The following is a 27093-nucleotide window of genomic DNA, read 5'->3' as shown; positions in this document are numbered from 1 at the left end:
CTATACATGGCTTATCAGTCACATCCCTAGCGAACCAAATAGACCACTGACCATACTTCGAGTTCATGAGTGTTCCTTCTCTTTCACAGTCTCTCTTGGCCATGATTGCCGATCTTATATCGGAAAAATGGACTGAAAAGCTCAATTTTCTGGATATAATCGGACCCAGATAAACAACCTCACCATAGTGTGAAAATTCCTTCTTGATCTGCTTGATATCAAGACAAGTGGAAAAGTGTAGTTCTGGATCGGGGTAAAAGAGCTTTTTGTTGCTGACGAGGACTTTTCTAGGTACAGTTTGTGCAAAGATTAGAATTCTTCTAGAGCCAAGCTGGGTTATTTCGTTCATCAACCCTTTGGATATTGCGGGTTGGTGACATTTTGCGTCTGTGGTAGAACCTAAAGCCCAATCTGTCTTGACCTTTACTCCGTTTATCACGAAATGGCCTGTGTTATTGCAATAGGAGTAGAATTTATAGGCATCCTCTGGAAAAATGAACACGAGCTCCAAGCTGGGCAGTTCTGAATCGTGAAAGGCCAACCTTTCCAATGGTCCTCCACAAACTTGTGACAAGACATTTCTGAGGCTACAACCTTTTGGAATACAGCTGAGTACCACCGTTCTGTTTTTGAAATCAGGTTGCGTACTTTCATCCTTGTGCACCGCCATTAGACGGTACAATTCCTTAATGCGTAAGTTGTCCAAGACAGGAATCCCCATTCTAGACTCTTCATCTATGACATGCGGCAATTGGGGCTCTCTGGTGCTAAATTGCGGCTCTACCCACCCACCCACGGATCTGGAGCATGCTCGGACTAGACGACTTAAGCTGGCTGCTTTGATGGGGAATTCCTGGTACCACTCGGAGGTTGTCGATTGTGGATCCAGGCGATTGGTAGCAAACGGAAGAGCAGGTCCCCTGAAGTCGGTAGTCCGGACTTTTCTGAACATAGCAATGATAATGTGTGATTGTGATTTCGCAGCTATTTGTGTCCGTGGAAAAATGGTGCAGCGAGGTTCGATACAGAGAGATAAGAACTAGAGACTTGGCCAGCCAATACATTAAGTCTTCAAACTCCCGGTGATGACTTCTTTCCAGAAGCTAAAACCCTTGTATATTAACAATTGTTACTTGAGTCCAAATTGAAGCAAATTTGGTCCATTTCCTTGAAACAAGACCCCAAAATTTAGATTGCAACTCACCGGAGCAGCCATTCTGTGCTTAACACCAGCTCAGCGGGAAGAACATCTTCGTTTGCGTGCTCGACAATGCAACCTTCCTGGAATTGTGATCTGGCATTTCGAAAGATATGTTCCTACACAAAAAACTATACAAGATCTAACAAAATTAATTTCAAGGACAGCAAGCGCCATTCTATAAGCATGTAGAGCTTCATGCCCAAGTCAGCTTCCTCCTTGCATCTTTACCCTCTACCATTTACCCCCTGTCCCCTGCCCCCTAGATCCACCTCTTCGCTCATCTGTCTCGTGCTTCACCAACCGCACCCAACTCATCTCATCCTGCATGCTTCCCGCCAACTTTTCATCACCAGATACCCCATGAGGTCCAAATAACTATCCAGCCTCTACACCATCGTCAAGTCGTTGAAGCCACCGTTTCTCCCCCACACCCTCCGAATGACAGAAAACACCACCAAAAGACCCATCGAGAGTGCCCTCGACGAGGCGTCCAAAAAGCCCAAGTTGGACCAGAGAGAGCGTGCCTTGAAGGTGGTCCAAGAGAGCCAGGTAGGCATCACGTCGTACATCAACGAGAACAACCGTTCCGATGGTGGGTTCATTGGCAGCATTAAGCAGCTCTACGCCGACTTCCAGGTCAACGAGATCGACATGGACGGCAAGGTGGTCCACCTTGAAGACGAAGGACTCGACTTGGGAAAGAGCAAGAAGGAGCGTCGAGCCGAGAAGAGAGAGCAGGAGAAGGCCGAAACCGAGGACATGAGTCCCGAGGAGCTCGAAGCCTACAAGGAGAAGAAACGGGTCGAAGAAGAGGCCAAGAAGGCAGAAGAGGAAGCCAAACCCAAGTACACGTTGTCGGACGAGGACCGCAAGGAGCTCTTGACGTTGATCTCTGAGAACGAGTTGGCCCAGGTCGAACAGTTGTACACAACTGGTAACAACATGCAAACCACCACCGTGTTCAATGACAAACAAGTCAGAGGAAAGTTGCACCAACTCTTCAGATCGGCGTTCCAGGGCACCTTGGACACCATCACCTCACCAGAGAACCACTTCAACATCGCTCTCGCCAAGAAGGGGCAGGGAAGACACAAGACCAACCCCCAAGAAAGCATGCACCATGTGGACGAAAACGGAGTAGTCAACTACGGATTGGGACCTTTCAAGCCGTACTTGCACTTCACCGTCTACAAGGAGAACAGAGAGACCATGGAGGTTGCATCTACCATCTCGAAGTTGTTGAGATTCCCTCCCAAAGCCATCAATTTTGCAGGAACCAAGGACAGAAGAGGTGTGACTTGCCAGAGATTCAGCATTCACCGTGGAAAGGTCGTCAGAGTTAGCTCGCTCAACAAGGCGTTGAAGGGCTCCACCTTGGGCGGATTTTCCTACGAGGACAGGCCCTTGGGCTTGGGTGACTTGAAAGGTAACGAGTTCGTAATCACCATCAGAGATCTCCAAGCTGTGCGCAGCGAAGACAACGTCGAGCAAGTGGTGGCTGAGTGCTTCGACTCGTTGAAGGAAAAGGGATTCATCAACTACTACGGAATGCAAAGATTCGGTTCCTTTTCCATTTCTACTCACGTTCTCGGAGTTCATGTGCTCAAGGAGGACTGGAAGAGTGTTGTGGAATTAATTTTATCTGAACAAGAAGTAGTTGCTCCCGACTCAGTGGAAGCCAGAAGGATCTGGGCCGAAACCTCCAACCCAACTTTGACTTTGAAGAAAATGCCCCACCGGTTTTCTGCTGAAAGCTCGATCTTGAAGGTGTTGGAGAAGGAGCAGTTGAACGAGGACGAGGAGTACGGATCCAACTCGTACTTCAAGGCAATCATGGCCATCCCCAAGAACTTGAGAATCATGTACGGCCATGCCTACCAGTCATACGTGTGGAACATGGTGGCCACCAAGAGAATCGAGTTGTTTGGCTTGGAATTGCAGGTGGGAGACTTGGTGGTGGACGACACGCCAGCAGTGAAAGACGAGGACTTCGAAGAAGACGTCGCCATCAGCAGAGACACCAAGGTCAAGCCATTGACCCAGGAAGACATCGACTCGGGTAAGTACTCTATCTACGATGTTGTGCTCCCAGGTCCAGGCTACAAGATCCAGTACCCCACCAACGAGACCTTGAGGCAGGTGTATGTCGACACCATGGCCAAGGATGGCTTGGATCCATTCAAGATGTCCAGAAGAGTCAAGGAGTTTTCTTTAGCTGGTTCCTACAGAAATTTGATGTCGAAACCCGAGCACCTTTCCTACGAGTTGGTGAGATATTCGGGCGACGAGGTTCCTTTGGTCAGAACAGACATGGAGATCTTGAAGCAGAAGAAGGAGGGAGTTGAGGCTCCTGGCAGAATCATCAATACTTCCCCGGATGGTGAAAAGTTGGCGATTGTGTTGAGCATGCAGTTGGGTGTGAGCAGTTATGCCACCATGGCCTTGAGAGAGTTCATGAAGGCCGACACTGCCCGTTTTTCACAGGCCATGATGGCTCCTGCCAACTAGAAGCATTAGATGAAGACGAAGAGAAGCTAGGCAATTTTATGATCCAGGATGTAACTGAAATGAATTGTTTATAGGATATTAGAATGGAAATTATAGTAATTTTTGAGATTGTTGGCAAGCTCCATTGGTTTTTGAACTCCTGTATCGTTCTAGTCCAGACATCATCATACGGACTGTGGAGGGTCTATTCCCTTCAGTCTATAATTTGAAGCAGAATGTGCCTATTGTCTTTAATGAGCTCAGCAAAATAAATAAAAAAAAGGAGAGCAGATCATCGAGGATCAACATAACGTTGTAGAATTTACAATGAACCGTATAGAGAAGAGGTCTCTCATCTGAGTAGGTTCTCTCTAGCTGAAGAATCAAGAATTAAACCAACATCGCAGGTGATAACGAGTATTTAATATGTCGTAGTGAGACATTTATACATAAGAATTATTATCTGACGGCTCAAACCTATGCTTGATTACGAAGAGCCAATTGTTCATTAAGACTCCTGATTATGTGTTGAGAGAGATTATTGTATTTTATAGATTCAGAATTCGGTGTAGTTGCATTAAATCGGAGTAAACAGTCCCGGAATGATTCAATTGACTCCTGTAGTCTCTCAATCACCAATATGGTCCCACCATTGAACCGGGTCTGCTTGTCACTAATGGTAGAATTAACCAAAATGCTACAGTTGCATGCACAACGATCAAACGGAATGATCCAATACCAACACTCCAAGTCTTACAAGTATAGTTTTATGCTAGTTCAACAGTCAAAAGGATAGCCAGCTATAACTAATGTTGTCCATACAGTCAAACATTATCAGCTATAAATAATGTTGTCCATATAGTCAAACATTATCAGCTATAAATCCAATGAATCAGGTAAAGAAATAAAACATAAATGCAAAGAACATTGTATGGTTTTAGTTAACATAAACCTAATTAACTACTTCATCAGTAATTTGTGTTGTCCATACAGTGAAACATTATCAGCAATAACTCCTAACGTGAACCACTATCTACATAATTTCTAGTTTACTATCATTGAACCTGTTGCACCATTCTGGTGGTTTAACACTGATAAAACCTCCACTGCAATCCTCTGAACTCTCCGATGCGCTCCATGCACCGCATGCCTCAAGTACTCCACCACCAACATTCTGGACCCATCATCTAACCCAACAAGTGCACTACTCCGACTCGCACCGTGGCAATAATCTTATCACCCCACGTGACCCATATATCAACTGATCCAATCGCTGCAAACTTCATTCTCCCCCCACATTGCAATGGCCACCAAGTCCTTCCTCTCCACAATCTCACCCACAGCCTACAGGGCACTCCTCTCCACCGCTGGACGTTCTGCGTCTGTGGCGCCCATAGACGCCACCTGGTACATGCCAAACAACCCCAAGAATGGCAGGGACGAATACCACAAGGAACGGATCGAAAACGCCAGATTCTTCGACCTCGACGCCACCTCGTTGCCAGGATCCAAGTACCCGCACATGTTACCCAGCTACGAGGATTTCACGCTGGCAGTGGCGCAATTGGGCATTTCGTCCAAGGACCAGTTGGTGGTATATGACAAGTCCGGCATTTTCTCCAGCCCCAGAGCTGCCTGGACATTTGCGCTCTTTGGCCACCCCAAGGTGTATCTCTTGGACAGCTACGCCTCCTACAAGAGCGGCGAGTACCCTGTTGACACCAAGGAACCTCTGCCAACACCCAGCACCGAGGCGTACCAGCCAATCTCCAAAGAGCAGTTTGCCCAAAACTACCAGAGCCAGGTGATCGAGTACGACGAGCTCTTGGAATTGGTCAAGTCCCACCAGTTGGGCAAGCAGTACATTACTTTTGACGCCAGATCGAAAGACAGATTCACGGGTGAAGCGCCAGAACCAAGACCAGGGTTGAGCTCGGGACACATTCCTGGCGCGTTGTCCTTGCCGTTCAGCAAGCTTCTTACCGGCGAAGGCACCTACAAAAGCAAGGAGGAATTGTTGAAGGTGTTTGCGGACGAGTTCGGGTTCGACTTGAGCAACAGCGACTTCTTAGAAGACAAGAAGGGTATCATCGTCATGTGTGGCTCGGGAGTCACTGCCGTGATCTTGAAGTTTGCCATCAACTCCATCATTGGTTTGGACGTTCCTGTCAGGGTGTACGACGGCTCGTGGACCGAGTGGGCCGACAGGGCCCCTACGGAGTACATCGACAAGAGCGAGGTGGCACGGGAAAGTGTATAATCCAAATTTACCAAAAGCACATTGTTGAACTATCAATTGTAGTATCGAATTTACCGTGATCGAAACACCAAAAGCAAGTGTTCTATCCAATCAATTACAGGCCATAAATCGACGCTGTTCAAATTATCAATTGTAGTCTCGATTTTTCAGAATCACCTGGTGAGTTCCAGCTGGCAGCAATCCTGAACCAAACTCAACACTGCTCAACTATCAATTGTAGTCCAATTTTGCCGTGATCCAGAATCACTAAAGCTACACTGCTCAGCTAACAATTGCTCAAACTGCCGATATTGCGCCATGTAAATTAAATACAACTACAACAGCAGTCTTATCTATTCAGACCTGCACCACTCCAGGAACATCATGTGCATTAGAAAAATGTATATATGTATGATCATTAGAACGCTGAACGCAACATGTATAAAAACAAATGAGGATCTGAGCCAAGCTCACCAAAGACAAAAACCAGAACGTCACTGCCCTACTAGAAAGCAGTAATGGTGAAGTTTTGAACTCCCCGTGCCCGCCAGTATGGAGTCAATGATTGGAAATAAAGTGCTAGGAATGACAGGAAAGCGACTTGATACGCGGATGGAGGAGACATGGAATAAGTGAGAAGTCGTGGAAAGAGAAGGTGTGGAACGACTGGAGGAGAAGGTTGAAGGTAAACCCATTGGAGAAGGACCATAATTAATTGCTATCTGAGTATCTGGACTTGAGTATTCAAGTTTTGCTGAGTCAGGTCCACTAATTGCTTCTCGTCCCACTAATTGCTTCTGGTCCTAATTCACCTCTGGGGGCGCCATCGACAAGAACTTGTACTTCTTCTTGGTCACGTCGTAGCAGTCCTTCAACGCGTCATCGTCCACGAACCACGTCACCTTGCCTGCTGCGCCCTCGTTGACGATGGAGCTAGGCAACCCCTTCTCGGGTCTTTCCATGATGATCCGCATGATAGGCGCCTTGGTCAATCCCTCCACTACGAAGGTCACTCTGCTGGCATGACATATCACGGGAATCGAGAGAGTGATTCTGTTCTCGGGACCTGAAGGCGCTTTGGACACAGGCATGCACCACGCCAACTTCTCACGCAACTGCTCCCCGTGGTTGGGGAAGAGGGACGCTATGTGGCCGTCAGGAGCACATCCCAACAACAACAAGTCGAACATGGGCAACTTGACCGAGTCCTTTTTGGCAAAGTTCGACACCAAAACCTTCTCGTAGTGGTCTGCACACTCCTGGGGGTCGGAGATGAGCGACTCGTCGATGTGGAACACACGAGGCTTGAGGTCGCCTTGGATGTGGTCGAAGATCTCACGTTTGGCCTGGCCATAGTTGGAGTCCTGCGACTCGAACGGCACCAATCTCTCGTCGGCAAAGTACACGTCCCACTTGTCCCACTCGATAGAGCCGTCGTTGCGTGACAAGAGGCCCTGTTGCAAGATCTTGATCAAAGAACCGCCCAGAAGCGCGATCTTGAACCGAGCCTCTGCCTTCTTTTTCTTTTCCTTCTTGACCTTGCCGTTGCCGTTGGCAATGGGACTGGCAGTGCTACGCCCTGGCGATGGTGTGGAGAGGGTGGCGGTGCTGTCGGTCAGCGCCAACTGGGGGCGCTGGAGCAGTTGCTTGAGAAGTGCGATCTGGTCGGTGTCCAAGGTGTTGTACAAGGCCATATTCTGGGCGCTGATCACATGGTCAGCCACTGCGTCGGCGACGCCCACGAACTCGGTGAACGAGTATATCAATGGGACGGTGGTGGTCATGTTGGTGGATTGGTGGTGATCTCGGGAATATCGGGAATATCGGAGTCTCTGAATGGGTGGTGGTGCTGGTGGTGCTGGCAGCAGTGGGTGCTGTCGGGGGTATCGGGACGATGGGTTCAGCGGGGGTCGGGACTAGAGCTGCTGGGCCAGGAATAGGTGTAAAAACTCAGTCACAATTTGGCTAACATATGGTGGTGATTTGGGCCTGGGATTGAGAAAAAACGTTAGACGCACGATAAGGCCAGAGCCAGGGATGAGTGCCAGAACAGAGCCAGAGATAGAGGCAGATATAGAGGGGCTGGGGGTATTCTACCAGGTTCTGCCGGTTTCTACAGGCGTGGGGGTGCTGGCATGGTTGCCGCGGAATGAGGCCCTCCGGTGGCAGTGGCTGGCGGGAGGTGTCCCTACGAGTTGCTGGAGATGGTTGCTGAGTCGTGGTGCGCGGGCCCAGCGGTTTTTCGGCCCTGGCAGCTCCCGCCAGGATATGCTGGGACGAGCATTTCACGTGCGGTGCGGGCGACAGAACCCTCTGGAAGGGATTAGGGGCAGTAGCCATGACGAGCACGATCACCCAGGCAACCAGGGAGTTGGCCAGCGGTGTCACGTGAGGTGTGGAGCTGATGGGGGACAGTTGGTGGTGGCGGGTCCACCTGCTGGGGCCGCTGTAGTATCGAGGGGTCAATGTCAGGCAATTCGCTTCGGAACCGCCCGGTACCATTTGCTCGGAGCTGTCGGTACGGAGCGGTGGTACCGCGAAGAAAATTTTATTTTCTGAAGAGTTGCTAATATAGCTTCATCATCTTCTGTTTTGCGCATAAGCAGTCCCAGTTATAGAGCCAACCACTACAGTCGAAGAAGTCGTACAATTGTTCACATTTTTGACTGGATTTTTTGTCCATTCTGTGCTCCTATAAATTTTCTTTGTAATTTTTTGATCCTCATGTTGGAGAGACACAACTGTTGTTTTTCCTACCTCTTTCTTAATTGCTGATGGGAAGTATATATTATTGTAACTACTTCTATTTTAATTGTAAACAAAATATTAAATTATCTTCTTTAGGTCAATTTTTTGTAATTTTAGTATTGATTAACATTATCAACTTCTCATTTCTAGCTTTAATTCCGCTTTTCCTCGCCTTCGTATATTCTGCATTGAGAACCTATCTGAGACGGTCTCTCGTTGTTAAGAGAATTATTACTATATAGTTCGCTGAACATCTCCGGGCTGTCTTTCACGTTAGGATTTTTGCATTTTCGGCATATTTTCACGATAATAGGCAAAAGGTCAACAAAATAGATCTTTCGGCAAAGCCCTTCTAGATCCAACGGCTTTCAGCAAGTAATACACTGGCACAAGATCCAGTAAGACTAACGATGTTACAGTTGATCTCGACTTGTATGCAGGAATGATAATTTTGGGGCCATCTGTGTTAGAATTTCTATTCTTGTGTGCAGGCTGGAAGTTTACTTTCTGAGGATAAGACTTTTATAGGTAGTTATATATCTAATTATATAATATCACACAATCTAATACTATATTGGCACAAGGTAAATTATAGAAATTTACTGTTAATTTATATTAGATTTCTTTTCTTTTTCACAGATTCCTCCGGGTGTTTGTTCCCAAATTCTCCGTCTCAAATTCTCGACACTTCATGGAGTTTTCTTCTCCATTCGTTGGTCGTATTACCACATGTATTCATTTCTTGTTTCAGAGTTTAATGTCTTGAGTTCATCCTTTCAATTCGCGGTTCTGGACCATGATCGACTTCATTCCATACCAGTTTCAAAATCGGTCGTGTTTGATCCAATGTCGTTCTTTTGACAATGTCGTTTAGGCATATGTTCCAACAATCTGGAGGTCCCAAGATGAACCACACAGGGTAGACCTATGGATTATATGCAGGTCGTCTATCTATCCACAAACTGGCTCTACTGTGCAATCCACGCCAGGCTAGTGGCTGCACAACATAACCCTGTCACTTGACCAGATGTTGCTACCACAACTGACCTGTTGCTTCTATCGCTTGCTGTCACGTGACACGCTTCATGACCACCAGTCCTGCAGACAGTCGCCATCAACCAACACCCTGTACTCACACGTGATAACTATTGGCTGCCATTAACCACCACCACAACATGATCAACAATCACCTCCAACTCACAGCCCATCTAGCCGCAAACTACGTGGGCTCGCTCTACCCAACCTGTAACCAGTTCCGCAAGAAAAGTGTCACGGAAACTGACCAGTTAGTCCAGTTCCAATTGGTGGAAGGCGACCTCCAATTACTCACTATTACAGTTACAGAATTGAGCCAGCAATTGAACGTGGTCAGCTTCGTCCACGGAACCCCCAAAAAGGTCGACAATGTCACCATTGACTGGAGCTTGAACGACCTCATTGACCACGAGATCCAGTTTCCCATCAACGAGATCAATCTCTCCAACGACTTGATCCAGGCGTTCAACAAGCGGGTCCGCGACAAGACAGGCTCCGATACCGAGCTCAGAAAGCTCTTCGATCGTCCTGTCGAGGTCCCACAAGAAAAGCCTCACAGAAAGTCCCCCAACCCTCGTTTCAACGACGCTGACCGCTTGGACAACTCTACTGCTCCCACAGGCACCCACCACACAAGACCAGCCGACATGCCGGACTTTGAGGACGAGCTTGAGATCAGGGCGCCCCCCAGAGGCACAGGATCTGCTCTGTTTCCTGCTATTGGCGACAGAGACTTGAATCCACCAGGATTGCCCAAACACCCCGAAATGAAGCCCTTCATCGATCCGTTGGGTTCAGAGGACGGGGGAATGTTCCCATCGCCCCACCATCCCTTGTTTGGCGGCCGCCCTCAGGGAGGAAACACCTCTAGATTGGGGGTGCCACCTGGAGCCCGTTTTGACGACCCCTACGGCGAGGACGACCTCGATGCGCTTGGAGCAGGCTTGCCAGGCAACGTCAGAAGTTCCAGTGCGTTTGGCTACGGCCCTGGTCCTGGAGGTCCCGGATTCGGAGGCCCTGGAGGTCCCGGCTTCGGCAGCTCTGACCACGGATTCTAAGTTTGGCCAGCCGTTGGGACACTTTTGCCTTGAGAATGTCAATTAATGAATTGCTGGTTTTAGGCAGTTGGGAAGACACCATTCCTGTACTCTGGCAAAATGACGATTACTGACGTGAGCCGGCTGGTTTTGAAGGAGTGCCTTTGGGATACTTCCTGCCATAAGAATGACAATTACTGTACGTGGAAAGCAAGGAAGTGCCAGTTGTCTGTGAATTACATCTCAGGGAGTCGATTACTGTACTTGGAAACGACTTTTTTGGGGTCAGAGGAGCTGTTTCCTGGCAAATACAACACTGGCACACTCTGGGGTAAATTACTGAAGTGAAAACAACTGGTTTTGAGACCAGAGGAGACGTTGTCCGGGGAAACACAATGCAGCGATACCCCGGAGACTGTCAATTACTGGACGTGGAAAGTAAAGGTTCGAGGCCGAGCCGTTGGAAAGCACCTCAGCCATCTCTGGGGAATGTCAATTACTGTACGTGGAAACAACCTGCGGATGGAATCTACACGGTGGCCGTTCTCTCTGCCACTCAGCCATTCCGCGATTCTGCCATTCCTCTGGTGAGACAATTACTGTACTGGGAAGCAGGTCGCTCCAACGACCCGCGTCCATGCCCTCCGCCGCCTTCTGGACTGGCTGGAGTCGTTATATAGATCTAACCACATTATCTGACAGCGCCCTGGGCCATCAACACTTGCCCAAACAGGAAATAGCTGATGTATACTATTTTGCGCACTGCCACATCAGGAAGTTATTGCCTGCGTCTCCAGTACGCCCCCAGCGTCAGATGCATGCGCTGGCACCAGAAGACCCAGTAAGGCCACAACCACCACCGCCTTCAGAGCCTACTGCCCCTTACACACGCCCCTAGCGGTCCACACACACCCTGGTCAGTGGCGGTGGGGATCGCCAGTGTTCGTGTCGTGTGAGCAACTGGCGTTCCCCACCATTCGGGGTCCATTCGGGGCGCGGGTAGCCAGATCTACCCTTCGTCCGACAATTTGGTTGCGGCCATCCCTTATCGTACAGGGAGGCCTGGGGATCTGGGTGGAGGATAGCAGCCGGAGTAGTGACTATGGAAGTAGATGTCCACTGTCGGTGTCACTGCCGGTAGTGTTCTCTGCGTGCAGTGCGTCCTGCTTCCTGCGCAACATCCGTCAACCACCATCGGCTGGTCCACACCGTACCCACCCACAACCACCTCCCCGAACAACCCCATGATCATCCCCCTCCCCCTCGCCAGTGACCTGCTTACCACATCAACCATGACGTCTTGCTCCGTCGTTCCCAGGTTGCCCCTCTGGGCCCGTCAGGTGGAGTAGCCCACCACAAAGCCGCACAGACGACGCACCTGTATACATCACCTGCCCAAAAAGGATATTTCTCCATCTCTACATAACTTTAGTCTCCAGGCATGAAACGATGAGAAAGTAGAAATAAGTGGCCAACCCTCGCCCATCGTCCACTTTTCATTTTCGTCCTCTTCTGCTTGTGCTCCACCGACACCACTTATACCCGTGTTTATACCCGTCGTGTGCCGTACTCGCTACCCTTAGATCATCCCTGCCTGGCTTATTCTTTCCGTTTTTTATCAGTAAGAATAGTCCCACTTTTGCAAAAGTACTGGCACTTCAAAAGACCCACAAAGTCCCAAAGTCTCTCAAGAGCCCCACGAAGCCCACAACAGGCCTCCCACAATACCCATCAACAAAGCTTGCTGGACACTTCGCTCGTCCCAGCCCGCACTGCCAGTCACTATTATTAACCAGGTGATCCCAAGTCCATAACCCCTGGACCACAACAAAGATCCATTATCTGGCTTTCCCCAGCTTGTGTTGTTCCTAGTTCCATCGCTAGCCATCATTCTGTGGAGTTTCTGCGTTCAGACCAGCTAGCATTGTTCGAACAATAGACTCATTGACAATTACGATTGTTGCCATCCAGCTCATTACCTTGCCATTTGCAGCTTGCTCGTGGAGAACCTTCACCAGCCCTGTCTAATATAAAAGGACATCAGAGTTTACATCCAATCTTCTGCTAACCCGTGCTAATATCCTGCTAATACCACCGTACCATGTCCAGACGCACATACAACAACTACATCCCAGAGTCCTCCAACCAGGACGACGGCGACATAGAAGACAACTACAACCGTGGCTCGGAATTGCCTGAAGAGTACTACTTGCCCAACTCGGCTCCCTACAACACATACATGAGACGGTCCTACCACTCCAACCAGCCCCAGCAGAACTTGCCTCAAAGTCCTCCTGAGTCCCACCAAAGAAACCCTTACAACCGTCCCACCCACTACCAATACCTGACCCACCTCGAGCCTGCGCAGTCCAACAGCTCAGACACAACCACTACTTATGTTGATCAGCAAGTAGATGGACCCTACGAGCAGCAGACGCCAGTCCGTGCCAAAAAGAACAAGAAGAAGCTCGCGAGAAAGCCTCCCAAGGAAGACGACTTTGTCAGAACTACCGTCGAGTCCATTCTGTCCCAGACCAACTTGGAACCCCAACAAAAGCCTGCTGGCTCAAGCTTATCGTTGGAAGCCCAAGATGGTGGCATGAAGAACGAGTCCAGATTGTTCTCGTGGTTGTTCTCCAAAAAGGTTCCCCCTGTGACTCCTGAAGAGGAGCGTATTCCTTACAGATGGACCCAGGTCAATCCCTTCATGCGTTTGGGTTTCTGGTGGTTGTGGCCCATCTTGTTGAAAGGGTACAAGAGAACCTTGCTTCCCCAAGACTTGTGGACCTTGACTCCCGAACTCACCACCAAGGTGATGCACGATGCCTACGAAATCAACTTGAACAACCTCTTGAAGCAAGCCAAGGCTAGACACTTGAAAAAGAACCCAGATTTGACCAACTTCGAATGGCCTTCTTGGATTGTCGCCTGGGCCTTGTTCTTGACCTTCAAGTGGCAATACAGTTGGAGTTGCATCTGTTTGGCGCTTTCTTTCTGTTGCCAGGCGTTGTCTCCCTTGATCACCAGAAGATTGATTGACTTCGTCGAATTGAGATTCTTCAACATCGAAACAAACTACAACAAGGGTATTGGCTACACCTTTGGCTCGGTTATCTTGATCTTCTTGAACGGTCTTACCGTCAACCATTTCTTCCACTGTGCCATGATGACTGGTGCTCAATCCAAGGCTATCTTGACCAAGTCGCTTCTCTTGAAATCGTTCACTTTATCGGCAAGATCAAGATACATTTTCCCAATCGGCAGAATCACTTCTTTGATGAGTACTGACTTGTCCAGAATTGATTTGGCCATTGGATTTCAGCCCTTGATCATCTGTTTCCCTATCCCTGTTATCATTGCTGTTGTTTTGTTGTTAGTCAACATCGGAGTTCCAGCTCTCGCAGGTATTGGTTTATTTATTGTTTCATTGGTTATCTGTGTCTTGTTGACCGGAAAATTATTCAGCATCAGAGAGACTGTCGTCAAGTACACCGATCAAAGAATCGGTTTGATGAGAGAAGTCTTGAGCAACCTCAAAGTCATCAAGTTTTACGCTTGGGAATTGGCCTACAAATTGAACATTGCTGATGTCAGACAAAAGGAAATGAAGCACCTTTTCACCATCAAGGTGTTGAGAAACTTCATCACTGCCTACGCTGTTACTTTGCCAATCTTGACTTCGATGGTCTCGTTCATCACCATGTGGGCCAGCAACAGAATGAAGTCTCCCGGTGAGGTTTTCTCCTCGTTGAGTTTGTTCTCTATCTTGGCCCAGGCAATTATGCTTGTGCCTGTTGCCTTAGCTACTGGTGCCGATGCTTACATTGGTTTCACTCGTGTCACTGATTTCTTGAGTGCTTCTCAGTACAATGAAGATTTAGAAAAGAAGTTGGATGATGCCAACGAAAAGTTTTACATCAACGCTGGCTCTCTCGCTTATGGCGAAGGAAACTCCTCGCAAATCAGCCAAAGATACGAATCCCCAGACCCAACTAGTGAAAACGCAATTGAAATCAAAGATGCCCATTTCATTTGGGAATCGTTCCATGATCAACTCGAGGCTGATGCCTGGGATTTGAGTGAAGAAGCAAGAAAGCAGAGAAAGCAAAAGAAAAAGGAAGAACAGGCTCGTCAAAAGCTCATGAAGAAGGAAAAGCATGCTTTGAAGATGGATGAAAAGGATAACTTCTACTCCAACAATTCCAATAACGGTTCCAATGCTTCCTACTCCGACAAGTCCATCAACCAGTTCCCTGGTTTGACTAATATTAACCTTGACATCAAGAGAGGTGAGTTCATCATTATTACTGGTATTATCGGTTCCGGTAAGAGTTCGCTTTTGAGTGCTATGGCCGGTTTCATGAAGTTGAACTCCGGTGAGTTAAATGTCAACGATGACTTAATCTTGTGTTCTAACCCTTGGATTCAAAACGCTACTGTAAGAGAAAACATCTTGTTTGGAGAGCAATTCGACCCAGCCTACTATAAGAGAGTTATTCATGCTTGTGCTTTGGAGGAAGATTTGGATATCTTGCCCGCTAGGGACTTGACCGAAATTGGAGAAAGAGGTATCACCTTATCTGGAGGTCAAAAGGCTAGAATCAATTTGGCCAGAGCGGTCTATTCGCAGAAGCAAATCTTCTTGTTTGACGATGTTATTAGTGCCGTTGACTCTAGAGTTGGAGGTCACATTGTGAAACACTTGTTCCAAGGTTTGTTGAAGAACAAGACTGTTATTTTGGCTACACATCAACTTGGTATTATCGACAGTGCCGACAGAGTTGTTTTCTTAAACGGTAATGGTTCAGCTGATGTTGGTACCGTTCCTGATCTTTTGCAGAGAAACGAACTTTTCGAAAGATTGATCGAATTTTCCAAAGACCATGAAATCAAGGAAGCCGCCGCAAACCCCGACTTGAACCCTGAAAAGATGAGTAAGGGTGAAGAAGTTCAATTGATCCAACAACAAAGTTACACCGAACAAACAGGTGAAGATGATCTTTTAGGTAGAATCACTCTCGATGAGGAATCTGCCACTAATGCTATCTCTTGGGATGTTTACAAGAAGTATATCTCCCTTGGTTCTGGTATCTTTGGATGGACTGCATTCCCTGTCTTCATTGTTCTTGTTGCTATCGCTACCTTTTTCCAAGTCTTTACCAATACTTGGTTGTCTTACTGGATGGAAAAGAAGTGGAGAAACAAAACTGACAAATTCTACGTTGGAATCTATGTCGGTCTTACTTTCCTTACTGTCATTTTCACTGCCATTGAATTCACCATGTTAGCTTATTTGAACAACAATGCTGCCGAGCTTTTGAATGTCAAGGCAGTTGCAAAGGTGTTGCATGTTCCAATGAGCTACATGGACACAACTCCTATGGGAAGAATCTTGAACAGATTCACCAAGGATACTGATACTTTGGATAACGAAATCTGTGAACAAATGAGATTGTTCATCTTCCCTCTTGCATTGATCATTGGTATTGTTGTGTTGTGTATTTCCTATTTGCCCTGGTTTGCTATTTTTGTTCCATTCTTGATTTTCGGTTTCGTCTTTTTCTCGAACTTCTACCAAGGTTCGTCAAGAGAAATCAAAAGATTGGAAGCCACTCAAAGATCTTTGGTCTACAATAACTTTAACGAAACTTTGACTGGTATGAACACTATCCAAGCTTTCAGAGCAGAACATGTCTTCGTGGAAAAGAATGATAGATTCCTTGACAACATGAATGAAGCATACTACTTGTCTGTCGCAACTCAAAGATGGTTGTGTGTTCACTTAGACATCCTTGCCAGTGCATTTGCTTTGGTCATCTGTATGCTTTGTATCACTGAGCAGTTTAACATTAGTGCTTCGTCGACTGGTTTGTTATTGAGTTATGTTATCCAAATTGTTGGTTTATTGTCGTTGACTGTCAGAGCCATGACTGAAGTCGAAAATGAAATGAACTCGGTTGAGAGATTACACAACTACGCATTCGAGTTGCCACAAGAAGCTCCTTACCAGAAGACTGAGTTTACTCCTCCAACCGAATGGCCTTCCTCTGGTTACATTGAATTTGACCACGTTTCATTGAAATACAGACCAAATTTACCCCACGTCTTGAAGGATATGAATCTCTTCGTTTACCCAGGTGAAAAGGTTGGTATTTGTGGTAGAACCGGTGCTGGTAAGTCATCCATCATGACTGCCCTCTACAGATTAGTCGAGTTGGACGAAGGTAGCATCCGTATTGATGGCTTAAACATTGCTGATATGGGCTTGCGTGACTTGAGATCTAAGTTGTCTATTATTCCACAGGACCCTGTGTTGTTCCATGGTTCAATTCGTAAGAATTTAGATCCATCTAGTCAATACTCTGATGACTTGTTATGGGACTCGTTAAGAAGATGTGGCTTGATCGAAGATAAGGATTTACCTAAACTCATGAAGGCCAAGCACGATGTTGAAAACAGCGTTGGCTATGATGATTTACACAAGTTCCACTTGGACCAACTTGTCGAAGATGATGGTACTAACTTCTCACTTGGTGAAAGACAATTGATTGCTTTAGCCAGAGCTTTGGTGAGAAACTCCAAGATTTTGATTCTTGATGAAGCCACTTCTTCAGTCGATTTTGGTACAGATTTGATGATTCAAGAAACCATTGCAAGGGAATTCGGTCATTGTACCATCTTATGTATTGCCCACAGATTGAAAACAATTGTCAAGTACGATAGAATCATTGTCATGGACAAGGGAAAAATTGTTGAAAAGGGAACACCTCGTGGTTTGTTTGACGCTTACGACCACTTTAGAAGCATGTGTGATAAAGCCAATATCACAAGTGAAGATTTTTAATAGTTTCTTCTCGCATAATTATTTCGCTGTACATTAATTAATGTTATTTATTAGATTCCTGTAGATGAGGCAATATTATTTTGCAACCTCCTACGCTAATCAGCTAGAAAATAGCATGTTTTGCCATATGTGTTGCATAACCCATCTGCATTGCATAAGCACCTGCATAATCATGAGCGTTGGTTTATGACAGCGGAATGTTGAAAATATGGGTTAATCACAAAAAACATTTATTGAACAAAAAAACTAAATACTGGGGTAAACATCATAGGGGTATCTAAAGTCTTCCACGAAGACTGAAATCAAACTGTAGTTGTTGAAACGACATAGGTCTACTTACACCTAATGTTGAATCTTGCTAACACAGTAAAAGATTTGAGAAACGGACGCATCGTTCATCAACGAGTACTGGTCAGAATCTTCACAGTAGTTGGAAGGAAGGTCTTTTTTGACGAGTGAGAAAACATTCTCCTTCTTGTGGTGCTTTCTTCTTCCCCCATACTTCCAGATAGTTTTGGATGGGTTCGAAGTCGTGATTCTTGAGGAGAAGCTGCCAGAATCACGCACTTGGAAATTGGCGTGAATGTTCACGGCTTGTCTAATCACCTCAGTTTTGATGCTTTGGAAAGCACTCAGGTACGAGTAGGAAGCAGAGCCACTGGTTTCGGTGAGCAAGTCAACCAAACCTCCAAAGAATAAGTGGGAGTAGCTCAAACGGTTGTTCCAGTATCCGTCAGCGTTGTAGAAGACACCCTTGGTGTTGAGTGCGGATTGGGCAAGCTGAACGGCTTGTTTGAGGATCGAAGCGCTAGCAGTGCTCTTGTTGATAATAGAAAGAGTGGAAAGCATAACACCAACGGTGTAAGACAATTTACCCTTGTTGATCTCGCCGGTGTCAGAGTTCAACCCGTCGAAAATCAAACCATCCTTCTCGTCAACGAGAGTCTTGAAAACCCAGTCAGTACACTGTTTGGCAAACCCAATAAGCTCAACATCTCCGGTGATTTGAAACAAGCGAGCAGCAGCCAATGCAGCCTCGAGGGTAGAGATGGAAGCAACGTAAGGTGCTCCGAGCTTCCAACGCACACCACCAGACTTTTGCACCCATTGAGCTTTGATTAACTGAAAGAGCGACTGAGCAATTTGCAAGTGGTCGTGGTTACCAGTCTTCTTGTAAGCATCTAAGAAGACCCACAACACTTGAGCATTGTCATCCACGTAAATATCTTGGTCCTTGGCAGTGGTCAGCGAGAACCAGCCTTCAGAGTTTTTATATTCCAAACAATTGTTAATAACCTTGGTAATACCAGCGTCATCGGAACTGGCGGTGATGGCCCTTCCAGTTACGGCAAGATCCCAGATAGAAGGAGAGTCAAAGGTGCTGTTCAGACAGTGGAGTGCCCCGTCACTAAAAGAGGACTCGGAATCACTCCAGAATGTGCCCCATAATGTATTAATAGAACCGGAGAATGCGGCGGATGCACTGAACGATTGATCACCACGGCGGATGGGAACGGCCAGAATGAAAGCGAATAGGTAAAAGAAGGGAAGCACAAGCATGAGTAACGAATGTTGGTGAGCGACGCTGATTCTACAAACTTTTGGGGCTACTTTGGTTAGGTTTATATACCACTCGGGAGGCCATTAATAGCTTTCTTACACACCCAGCGTGAAATTAGAAGATCCAGTGGCCTGAAACGTATAAACGGTACAAAGCCTCCAATCACTGGCGAGTATTGGCCAAGAGACACCCGGAAAATTGCACTCGGACCTCAAGTCAACTCAATTGTAATTGTGTTTTGGTAAATAATGCGTATCAGAACCTCACGTTTGAATCATTCGCTAGCTTTAACTCCCGCCAATGCACAGTGCGCACCCACAATCTGAAGCGCAGGGCAGATGCGCACTGCTAGTAGGCACTTTAGTGGTCACTAAATTTATACTTTTAAGTGCAGTCGCTAAAGCAGGCTTTAATATGCACCGTAAGGGACTAGACTGGCGTTGACGTATTTCGACGCGGCATCCAAACCCAATTTGATAAATGTGGATGCATCGGATATCCGGGCCGCTGCACAAGGTGTTTTCCCTTGCAGGGAGCGATAAATAATACCAGGTACTCAGATTCTATGGGTGATGTAGAAAAGCAAGTAGGCATTAGAGGTGGTCACCTCATCCTGGGAAACCAAGGTGATCACGCTGTCATCAAATTTAAACCACTGACCTGCGCCGTTCTTGATGAGCACAATATAGTGCCCCGTGTTGACTGAACCGATGTGGCACACCAACGCAAATAACTCATACACCTTTGTGCCATCTACTCCCATGGATGCACCTGCATCGTATGCATACTTAGTTAAGTTTAAGTACAATGGGGTGATCACCGGCGTATCTATTTTAGTAGGAGTCTCATTGAAATTATGCTCAAATCTCTTTAGTTGAATAGAAACAACGGGAGCTAACGTCTTGATTTTCAAGGACTTGATGGCTTTAGTTTTTTCGCCGCAGCTTCGGCATGTGTACATCACATCCAACTTCTCTTCCAGAGTATAGAGGTCAAGACAGTCGTACAATGTAACACCCTTTTTATTCTTCAAATGATTTATCTCCAAGGATAAGTCCATCATTGGATCGATAGTTCGGGTGACTGACTTGCATGACAAACACTGGATTGAGCTCTGGAGCTCTCCTGCAAACGTGGTGTGAGTGATGCAGGTGCATCCCGAATCCGAGAGGCTGGGACTGGCGTGGCCAAGATTAGTTTGAATTCGCTCATGGTCCAGGTGAAACTCGTTGAGGATAAATTGCCAGAACTCGTGTGCATCCTGTTCCTGAAAGCCTGCCAAGGACTTCTTCTTGTACCAGGCAGTGGTCAAAAGGTTTGTCATTCCAAACCCTTCGTTCGTGCCTGATGTGTAGAAGTTTTGGAAAATGTTATCGATACTGCATGTGATGCAGGCGTTGTACTCGTCAGCCGGTTCGCCGTCGTTCTTATCGCAATTGAAATAATGGAAATCATTATTGAAGAAGCGATACTTGACGAAGGGGTTGTGGATCAAGGTCTGTAGAATCGAGCTCATGAAACAGGTTGCACCCAAGTTGACAAAGCCCTTCAATCCACTGATTGTCTTGATTGCGGGGTCTGAGTAGTTGTTGGCAATCAACTCAGTGTTCTGGTCGGAAACATGGGCTGACGTACCATCGGCGATTTCGCTCCGGATCTGCTCTAGCTGGGGGTGGTTAACGTAGTCCCCGCACAGAAAACAGTAGAGGAGCCCGTTGTGGGAATCGATACCGAATAAATGCTGTTGGAGTTTGTAATGGGTGTATGCATGGTTGTTGAAGCACCCGACGTGCGGACACTGCAAGCAGATGAAGTTGTGCTGGAAGTTGTTAAGCGAGCAGTCGCTACACTTCAAGGATTCCGACTTCTTGTGGATCAACCGGTTATGCGGTATCTCACCTCCGTCTTTCTTGGAGCGGTACACTTTGTCGGGACTCACCGATTGTGCGATGATCACCGCCTGGCGATAAGTCAGAAACACAGTTTCTTTGGCCTTAGAAGCGAGAACTGACTCGACGTGGTAGCAGGGGCCGATCAAGGCATAATTATCGGGGGGAGGAGTCAGTTCAATGGCTGGACGCGTGGAAGGTCTGGATGAGGATGAACTGAAGGACGATGCTGAAGACACCCCATACTGGGATGGCCCAGGGGTGGTTTTTCTCGAGGTAGACATCGCCGCTGGACGATGCTAGGAATGACTAATAAATGCTGGGAGGGTTCATATAAATATGAAATGCAAAAAGACCGGACTGAAAAGTCGCCAAATCAGCAGCAAGATCGTGGCGGCAGTTCTTCGGACACACAGCAAAGGCTGGGTGAGAGGGCAGGGTGTGGTAGATGGCGGTGCCTTATGTCAGGCTGCTAGTAGAAGCAAAAAGGGTGGGCGTTTCGATGGGGAAATTAGCCTGATGGTAGCCTGCAAACTTGCGATGGTGATAGGTGTAACCTGTAGATGGAATTATCGCAACGAGTAAAGATGGGATTGTCGTGCGAGAGAGATAAGTGCAAGTTGGGGAAGCAGGAGAGGGGGTGAACGGGACCGGACTGGACTGTGGGCTACTGCTAGTACGGTGTAGATGGCTTCGGTGATGGACTCGGGACCAGAGACGGGCTGGGTGATCTGCGTGTCACGTGACCTCTGTCGAGGGCAAGATCGAGTGGGACACAAATTTCATGTCCATTGTGAGTAGTCTCAAATTCTACAGTGACACGTGAGATATAACGGAATGTATACTATGCTAGAAATTCTTGACAAACGCACCAGGCACGTCGTTGAACACCACAGCCAGGATCTCCGCGGGGATCTCCGGAGGAAACTCGTCAAACATGTTGTTTGATAGCTTTATGAACGTGAACGGTGCTCCATGTAGTGTCTCGAAATTTATCTCTTTAAAAAAATTCCCAGTTAAATCGAGTACCGTCTGCAGCTCCGTAGTCTTGCTCTCTTCTTCAGGGTACAATTCGAACGATTTGCAATAAAGCTTGTTGTTACTCAAATTTAGGCGGGCCAAGCTGGGGGTAATTTTCATGCTCAAAGAATAAATACTGCAATTTTCAAGATGAAGCTCAACCAAGCAAGGTGGGGTAGCAAAATCAGAAGTAATGGTACCGAATGAATTATTGCTGAGATCTAATGTTCTGAGGCCCTCCGACAATGATACTTCACAAATATTCAGAAAATTGTTCCCTCTTAAGTTCAAATCTTTCAAACTGGCTGGTACATTGACATCGAACTTTTCAATGAAATTGTCACTCAAGTCTAACGACAACAAGTACTTGGGAAGTTCAATGCCCCTGACTAATGTAATTTGATTTTTCAGGAGATTGAGTTGCTCAATGCTATTATTTGGGTCAATCTGACCAATATGATGCAACTCATTTCCCGACAAGTCGAGTGTCTTAAGAAGAGCCTTGGGTGCAAATTTGATGTTGAGATCTGTGATATGACAATTAGATAAGTTAAAATCAACCAAATTCTTAGAAACCCTAACATCTACCTTCGAGATGGGACAGCCATCAACCTTCAACTTCTTAACATTTTCTGTTGCTGAGAATATCTCGGAAAGATCAGTAAATCCAGTGCAAGAAACATCTATTTCCTTGATCGAGTCAGAAAATTCGACACTATTAAGACCTGAATTTTTGCATAGAATCAACTCTTCCAAATTAGGAGGCGATTCAAGGCGCCCTACCATAGTGTTATCACTCATATTTAATACCTTAAGGGAGGTTAGCTGTTGAAGAATATCATTCTCGATTTCCGTGATAAAATTTCCTTCCATGTTAAGAGTGTGTACATAGTTTGGCACCCCTGAAATGGATTGAATCTCATTGAACGAAAAATCGGCATGGCGGAGCGACTTTGAAAACCTTATACCATCCAAGCTTTTGAGCTTACATTGAATGATTTTTAGAGTTGATAAGCCCCTCGGAAAATTGACTTTTTTTATTAGATCCGTAGCCTCAACATTCTCAATATGTAACGCCTTTAGTTGACTAAATGTAAGGATGCGTTGCTCCTTCCATTTTCCTCCTCGAACTTTTAACTTTCTTAGACCACTTGGAAAGGCGACTAAATGGGACGAAACCATGCAATTTTCGAAGTGCAATTTCTTCAATGATTGTGGAAGTCTCAAGTTCCGGGTAGTTTTGAAGTCGAGGCCAGCCAAGGTCAATGTTTGAAGTTTTGTGTTCTTTTCAAGGTTTGTACTCATAAAAAATTGGGAGGTTAATTTTAGCTCTCTTAGTTCGGTAAGACCAATTAGGAACTGTTCTGTTCTTCCATTTTTCACTAGTTCAATTAGTTGAAACTTGCCCACGCAAATATGAAGTTGCTCTAGCCTTCTGGTAAGGTTAAACTTACTCAAATTCATTTTTTGGCAATTATAGAATGAAGCTGATTTCAAAGAGGGCACAAGAATAAGGTTGTCATCTAAATCAAGTCTGTTTGCTAGTACAAATTTTTCCAAGGATGTTGGCAACCTGATTGCTAAATTATTTGAGAGTTCTGACATGGCAGAACAGCTTGATTTACAAGCATCTTTCTGATCTAATACTAGTTGAAATAGCCCCAAAATTTTGATACGATTATAAAACGTTCCTAATTTCTTGAGTTGCTCCAAAATAAATCTGGAGTTTTGCTTGTCATGTGTTCTGAGTTTGACTTCGATGTGATCCAATCTCAAAAGGAAGAATTCATTTGATTTGAGTTGAGATATCGACGATACTGTATCTTGAAAGGATTTATAGGCTTGTAGATCCACAAATGAAAAGTCAAGATACAACCTTATTTTCCTAGCCTCCTTGTACTCAAAATTTGAGGCATTGGCAAAGAGATTCAAAATTTTGGAAGGGTTTGACACCTTCTCCGATATGTAAATCTCAGTGGTATCCATTCGAACTTCAGGCAGCTTTTGCAAATCAAGCTCACATAACTTCTGTGAATGATCTAAAGGATTTGCCCTATTTGATATTGTAAACAATTGATCATCATCTGATTTTATCCATTGCTCTAAAAGTTCATCCGTTAATTCTTTCGATGACTCTGCAGAATAAGAATCATCCATTTCAAGAAACGAATCATCATTTGTTGCGTTAGTTCCCCTTCTCAGTATTGGGTCAAGGATCAATTCTTTCACTGCGGGTTCTAGTTTCAACTCTTCGTGGACAGGATTAATCAAGATATCTTCTGATAACATGATAGACTCTTGGGTATATTCTTCACTGCAGATAGAATCATCGAGGTACAGATTGTTAGCACTGTTGTCGTGGAAATCTTCAAGTTTGAATAGATTTTGCCTCGTTTCGATCCCAACATTCTTACTGGTTCTGTGATAGTCACTTTCGTCTGCCAACCCACTATGTTCCTGATTATCGACATGTGTCATACACTCTCGTTCAGATTGGTTTCGGTTAATCAAATTCTTCGCTTCTAATACATTAATTAAGGCATCTTCTGGAGTTTTTGGATGGAACTGGTGAGCTTTAGTGGACTCGTCTATACCAATTCTCTCTGCAAGCTTGGCCCCTGATCCTCTTGGCTGCGAAACTTCAGATTCGTCTATGTTAAAGTTTTGGCAGCTTGGCTCCAAGGCGACATCAAGGTCAGAGAATGAAGTTTCATCTATACCAACATCAGAACTAACACTTACATCTGTTGTTTCTTCCTTTCTATCCATAGTGGCAAAAGTGCTTCCTGCCACTACATTTATTGGATTCTTGGGCATCAATGAACCTTGAGAAAAGATTCCCAATCTCGAGACAATAGAAGGCTTTTTCCGCAAATCATGTTTAGCTCCAAGCACATCTTTTTGGGTGTGGAGTGTTTCTAAGCTGCCACTATGGCCATTTTGAAAAGGTGAGGATAATGCATTTGATATTTTGGGGGCTGAATCTGATCCTTCTAAACATTGCAAAGTAATTGAGCTTGTAATTTCCTGGTTACTCGCGACACTTAAGGGAGTTTTTTGCTTTTCAACCTTAACTGTTGGCCCAATTAAAGCATTTTCATCATCAACCACGATTGTATCGTTTGAACTCTCCCAGGGTGATAACAAGTTAGAATCTGCTGTTTCTACTAGAGTCACATCTTTTTGATCGTTATTTTCATCACTGTTAGCTGGAAGATTTCTTTCTTCAGTCTCCAACTCTTTAAGCAATACTTCGATCTCATCGCTTGTCAATTTATCCAAAACCTCGTTTATCTCACTATCCAAAGCACTATCAGCAGGAAACTCTACCCTGAGAGCCTCTGTACTGAATTTGCTAATGTGAGGTGGACTCTTGGACTGATTCATTGAATATAATCAAATTTGACTGGGCTGTTGGTGTTCAAATACTCAGAATCACCCCAAAAAGCATTTACAAATCATGATAAATACATCAAATAAAAGCCCCGAAAAAAAGGGACGTGTTGTTTGTATTATTTGCCTAAACTACACTCGAGCAGGATAACCGACATCAGACATTAGGCCATGCATTTATTTTCAAAGCCAGGGTACCTGAATAGGCTCGTGTAGATCACGTGTGTAGACATGTGATCTAAGCGAACAATCCTAACTTGAATACGGGGACCTATCGACTATAATTTACGTGTTTGTGGCATCTGCCAGCCTACCGGCTCCTTTACGGAGTTGCTTAACGATATGATCTATTTAACTAATCGTAAAAATCGTCTTCATCGTCATCTTCGTCATCATTGGTACGGCCCCTCACCGACTTCTTCACGAACCTGAATTTTCTTTCTTCTTCCAAGTCCTCATCTTGCTGGTTGGAGACTAATCTTTTATCGTGCATCTCCACTGCTTGAAGGTCAACTAGCACTGACTCCAAGTCTTTCACTTTGGTATCGTTACCGCCTAATTGGGTCAAGGTGATGAATTGCTTTAAAACTGCGGTCTTGTGGTATATTATAAGGGTAGGGCAGTTAGATTCGGGATAGTTTTCGATACATCTATTTGCTGGGATTTCGCAAAACTTGATCTCTGGGAATTTTTGAGCAAGAGTAACAAGGATAGATGAAAGTAATCGACTTTGTAAGCTGGACTGTAAGGAAAGATGTATTAACACGAATGACTCGTTGGATGCTTTGGTGACTTCTGATTCATATTCGTTTTTCGAGATTGGCATAACTGACCCGAATTTCTTCTTGTCAGCGAGTTTTTTGAGCTCTTGCATTCTCTTATTCTTGTAGAAGTTGAGAAACTCTTCGTCTTCCTCATCTTCTAATGCATCCAACTCATCCAAATCCTTTGATTCAAGTCTATTCTCGTGCTGTCTCTTGACTGCTTCGTCAAGTGCAGCCTCCAACTCGGCTGTTGGAGAAGGGGGTCTCTCAGGTATGATTCCATGGCTTCTTAAGATATCATTCCACTCGGTATCCTCATCAGGATTGACCTCCACGGGGACTTTGATGTTATCCATTTTGGTGACGTTCACACCAAGTGAAAAATCGATTTTAGTGATTGAGTCGCGTGATTTGGGTCACGTGCTTCATTTTGTCACTGAGGAGCTGTCGAACTCCCACTAGAAGTTATTTGGGGTAGACCTCTACTATAGAAACAGCTAGGTTGGGAACGGTCACTAATCACATCCCTACTGCCTATTATTGATGACAGTCGCTGATGAGTGGCAAGTTTGTGTGAAGAAAACTATGTAAATTTCCCTACTCTCTTAACAGTAAGCCTACGATTTTATCGTTCCGCTCACCTGCTGATTCAGTCGACTAACCTAGCATAATTGGAATTGAGCTATGAATCCTAGTAAGTCCATCTTTTTTCAGGGAGATAAAAGTTACCTGTAGCTGTTCTTCTTAGTTTTCGCTAACTCATGGAATTGTAACCTTAATAACCAACTACAACCGAAATGACTTTTAATCGCCAATCTACAAGTTGAATATGTGTTCTTACAGAAGATGAAAAAACGCCCACTTTTCACTACTGA

At 45.6% G+C, this 27093-nt stretch overlaps 12 protein-coding genes across 12 annotated transcripts; 5 read left to right on the top strand and 7 right to left on the bottom strand.

Annotated features, from left to right (window-relative positions):
• Nucleotide 1: 1 nt before the first annotated feature.
• On the bottom strand, nt 2–625 carry CANTADRAFT_34702 (uncharacterized protein; the record flags this gene model as incomplete). Its single annotated transcript, XM_020208598.1, has 1 exon — nt 2–625. A coding segment is annotated over one exon (624 nt), but the record flags the coding sequence as incomplete, so codon positions are not given.
• A 1014-nt stretch (nt 626–1639) lies between these two features.
• PUS7 (pseudouridine synthase) lies at nt 1640–3709 on the top strand (the record flags this gene model as incomplete). Its single annotated transcript, XM_020209019.1, has 1 exon — nt 1640–3709. The coding sequence occupies one exon, from the start codon at nt 1640–1642 to the stop codon at nt 3707–3709; it is 2070 nt and encodes a 689-aa protein (XP_020067560.1).
• Nucleotides 3710–4991: 1282 nt separating this feature from the next.
• CANTADRAFT_88332 (thiosulfate sulfurtransferase) lies at nt 4992–5948 on the top strand (the record flags this gene model as incomplete). Its single annotated transcript, XM_020211436.1, has 1 exon — nt 4992–5948. The coding sequence occupies one exon, from the start codon at nt 4992–4994 to the stop codon at nt 5946–5948; it is 957 nt and encodes a 318-aa protein (XP_020067559.1).
• A 782-nt stretch (nt 5949–6730) lies between these two features.
• CANTADRAFT_45079 (uncharacterized protein) lies at nt 6731–7711 on the bottom strand (the record flags this gene model as incomplete). Its single annotated transcript, XM_020209176.1, has 1 exon — nt 6731–7711. The coding sequence occupies one exon, from the start codon at nt 7709–7711 to the stop codon at nt 6731–6733; it is 981 nt and encodes a 326-aa protein (XP_020067558.1).
• CANTADRAFT_145712 (uncharacterized protein) lies at nt 7627–8565 on the bottom strand. The gene has a single exon (XM_020206308.1). It carries the CDS (start codon nt 8427–8429, stop codon nt 7893–7895), a length of 537 nt encoding a protein of 178 aa, XP_020067557.1. The 5' UTR covers nt 8430–8565; the 3' UTR covers nt 7627–7892.
• Nucleotides 8566–9850: 1285 nt separating this feature from the next.
• Nucleotides 9851–10768, top strand: CANTADRAFT_4427 (uncharacterized protein; the record flags this gene model as incomplete). Its single annotated transcript, XM_020209084.1, has 1 exon — nt 9851–10768. The coding sequence occupies one exon, from the start codon at nt 9851–9853 to the stop codon at nt 10766–10768; it is 918 nt and encodes a 305-aa protein (XP_020067556.1).
• A 134-nt stretch (nt 10769–10902) lies between these two features.
• CANTADRAFT_146060 (uncharacterized protein) lies at nt 10903–11575 on the top strand. Its single transcript, XM_020206310.1, has 2 exons — nt 10903–10950; nt 11057–11575. The coding sequence occupies exon 2, from the start codon at nt 11143–11145 to the stop codon at nt 11425–11427; it is 285 nt and encodes a 94-aa protein (XP_020067555.1). The 5' UTR covers nt 10903–10950; nt 11057–11142; the 3' UTR covers nt 11428–11575.
• A 1771-nt stretch (nt 11576–13346) lies between these two features.
• CANTADRAFT_75426 (P-loop containing nucleoside triphosphate hydrolase protein) lies at nt 13347–17646 on the top strand (the record flags this gene model as incomplete). The annotated part of the gene is made up of 2 exons (XM_020211132.1): nt 13347–14826; nt 14869–17646. The coding sequence occupies 2 exons, from the start codon at nt 13347–13349 to the stop codon at nt 17589–17591; spliced, it is 4203 nt and encodes a 1400-aa protein (XP_020067554.1). The 3' UTR covers nt 17592–17646.
• A 614-nt stretch (nt 17647–18260) lies between these two features.
• On the bottom strand, nt 18261–19079 carry CANTADRAFT_28456 (glycoside hydrolase family 76 protein; the record flags this gene model as incomplete). The annotated part of the gene is made up of 1 exon (XM_020208248.1): nt 18261–19079. A coding segment is annotated over one exon (819 nt), but the record flags the coding sequence as incomplete, so codon positions are not given.
• A 629-nt stretch (nt 19080–19708) lies between these two features.
• Nucleotides 19709–21325, bottom strand: CANTADRAFT_45848 (ubiquitin-specific protease; the record flags this gene model as incomplete). Its single annotated transcript, XM_020209253.1, has 1 exon — nt 19709–21325. The coding sequence occupies one exon, from the start codon at nt 21323–21325 to the stop codon at nt 19709–19711; it is 1617 nt and encodes a 538-aa protein (XP_020067552.1).
• A 565-nt stretch (nt 21326–21890) lies between these two features.
• Nucleotides 21891–25448, bottom strand: CANTADRAFT_4423 (uncharacterized protein; the record flags this gene model as incomplete). The annotated part of the gene is made up of 1 exon (XM_020209072.1): nt 21891–25448. One exon carries the CDS (start codon nt 25446–25448, stop codon nt 21891–21893), a length of 3558 nt encoding a protein of 1185 aa, XP_020067551.1.
• Nucleotides 25449–25809: 361 nt separating this feature from the next.
• Nucleotides 25810–26574, bottom strand: CANTADRAFT_45685 (uncharacterized protein; the record flags this gene model as incomplete). Its single annotated transcript, XM_020209237.1, has 1 exon — nt 25810–26574. One exon carries the CDS (start codon nt 26572–26574, stop codon nt 25810–25812), a length of 765 nt encoding a protein of 254 aa, XP_020067550.1.
• Nucleotides 26575–27093: the final 519 nt, after the last annotated feature.

Source organism: Suhomyces tanzawaensis (genome assembly GCF_001661415.1).
Source record: "Suhomyces tanzawaensis NRRL Y-17324 unplaced genomic scaffold CANTAscaffold_1, whole genome shotgun sequence".
Lineage (NCBI taxonomy): Eukaryota > Fungi > Ascomycota > Pichiomycetes > Serinales > Debaryomycetaceae > Suhomyces > Suhomyces tanzawaensis.
Note: the sequence above shows the minus strand (reverse complement) of the source record. Positions and strands in the feature narration are given on the sequence as shown.

Bases quoted from the DNA above. Each gene is read 5' to 3' on its own strand.
- CANTADRAFT_145712 (XM_020206308.1), bottom strand. From the start codon at position 8,429: ATGGTACCGGGCGGTTCCGAAGCGAATTGCCTGACATTGACCCCTCGA.
- CANTADRAFT_146060 (XM_020206310.1), top strand. From the start codon at position 11,143: ATGCAGCGATACCCCGGAGACTGTCAATTACTGGACGTGGAAAGTAAA.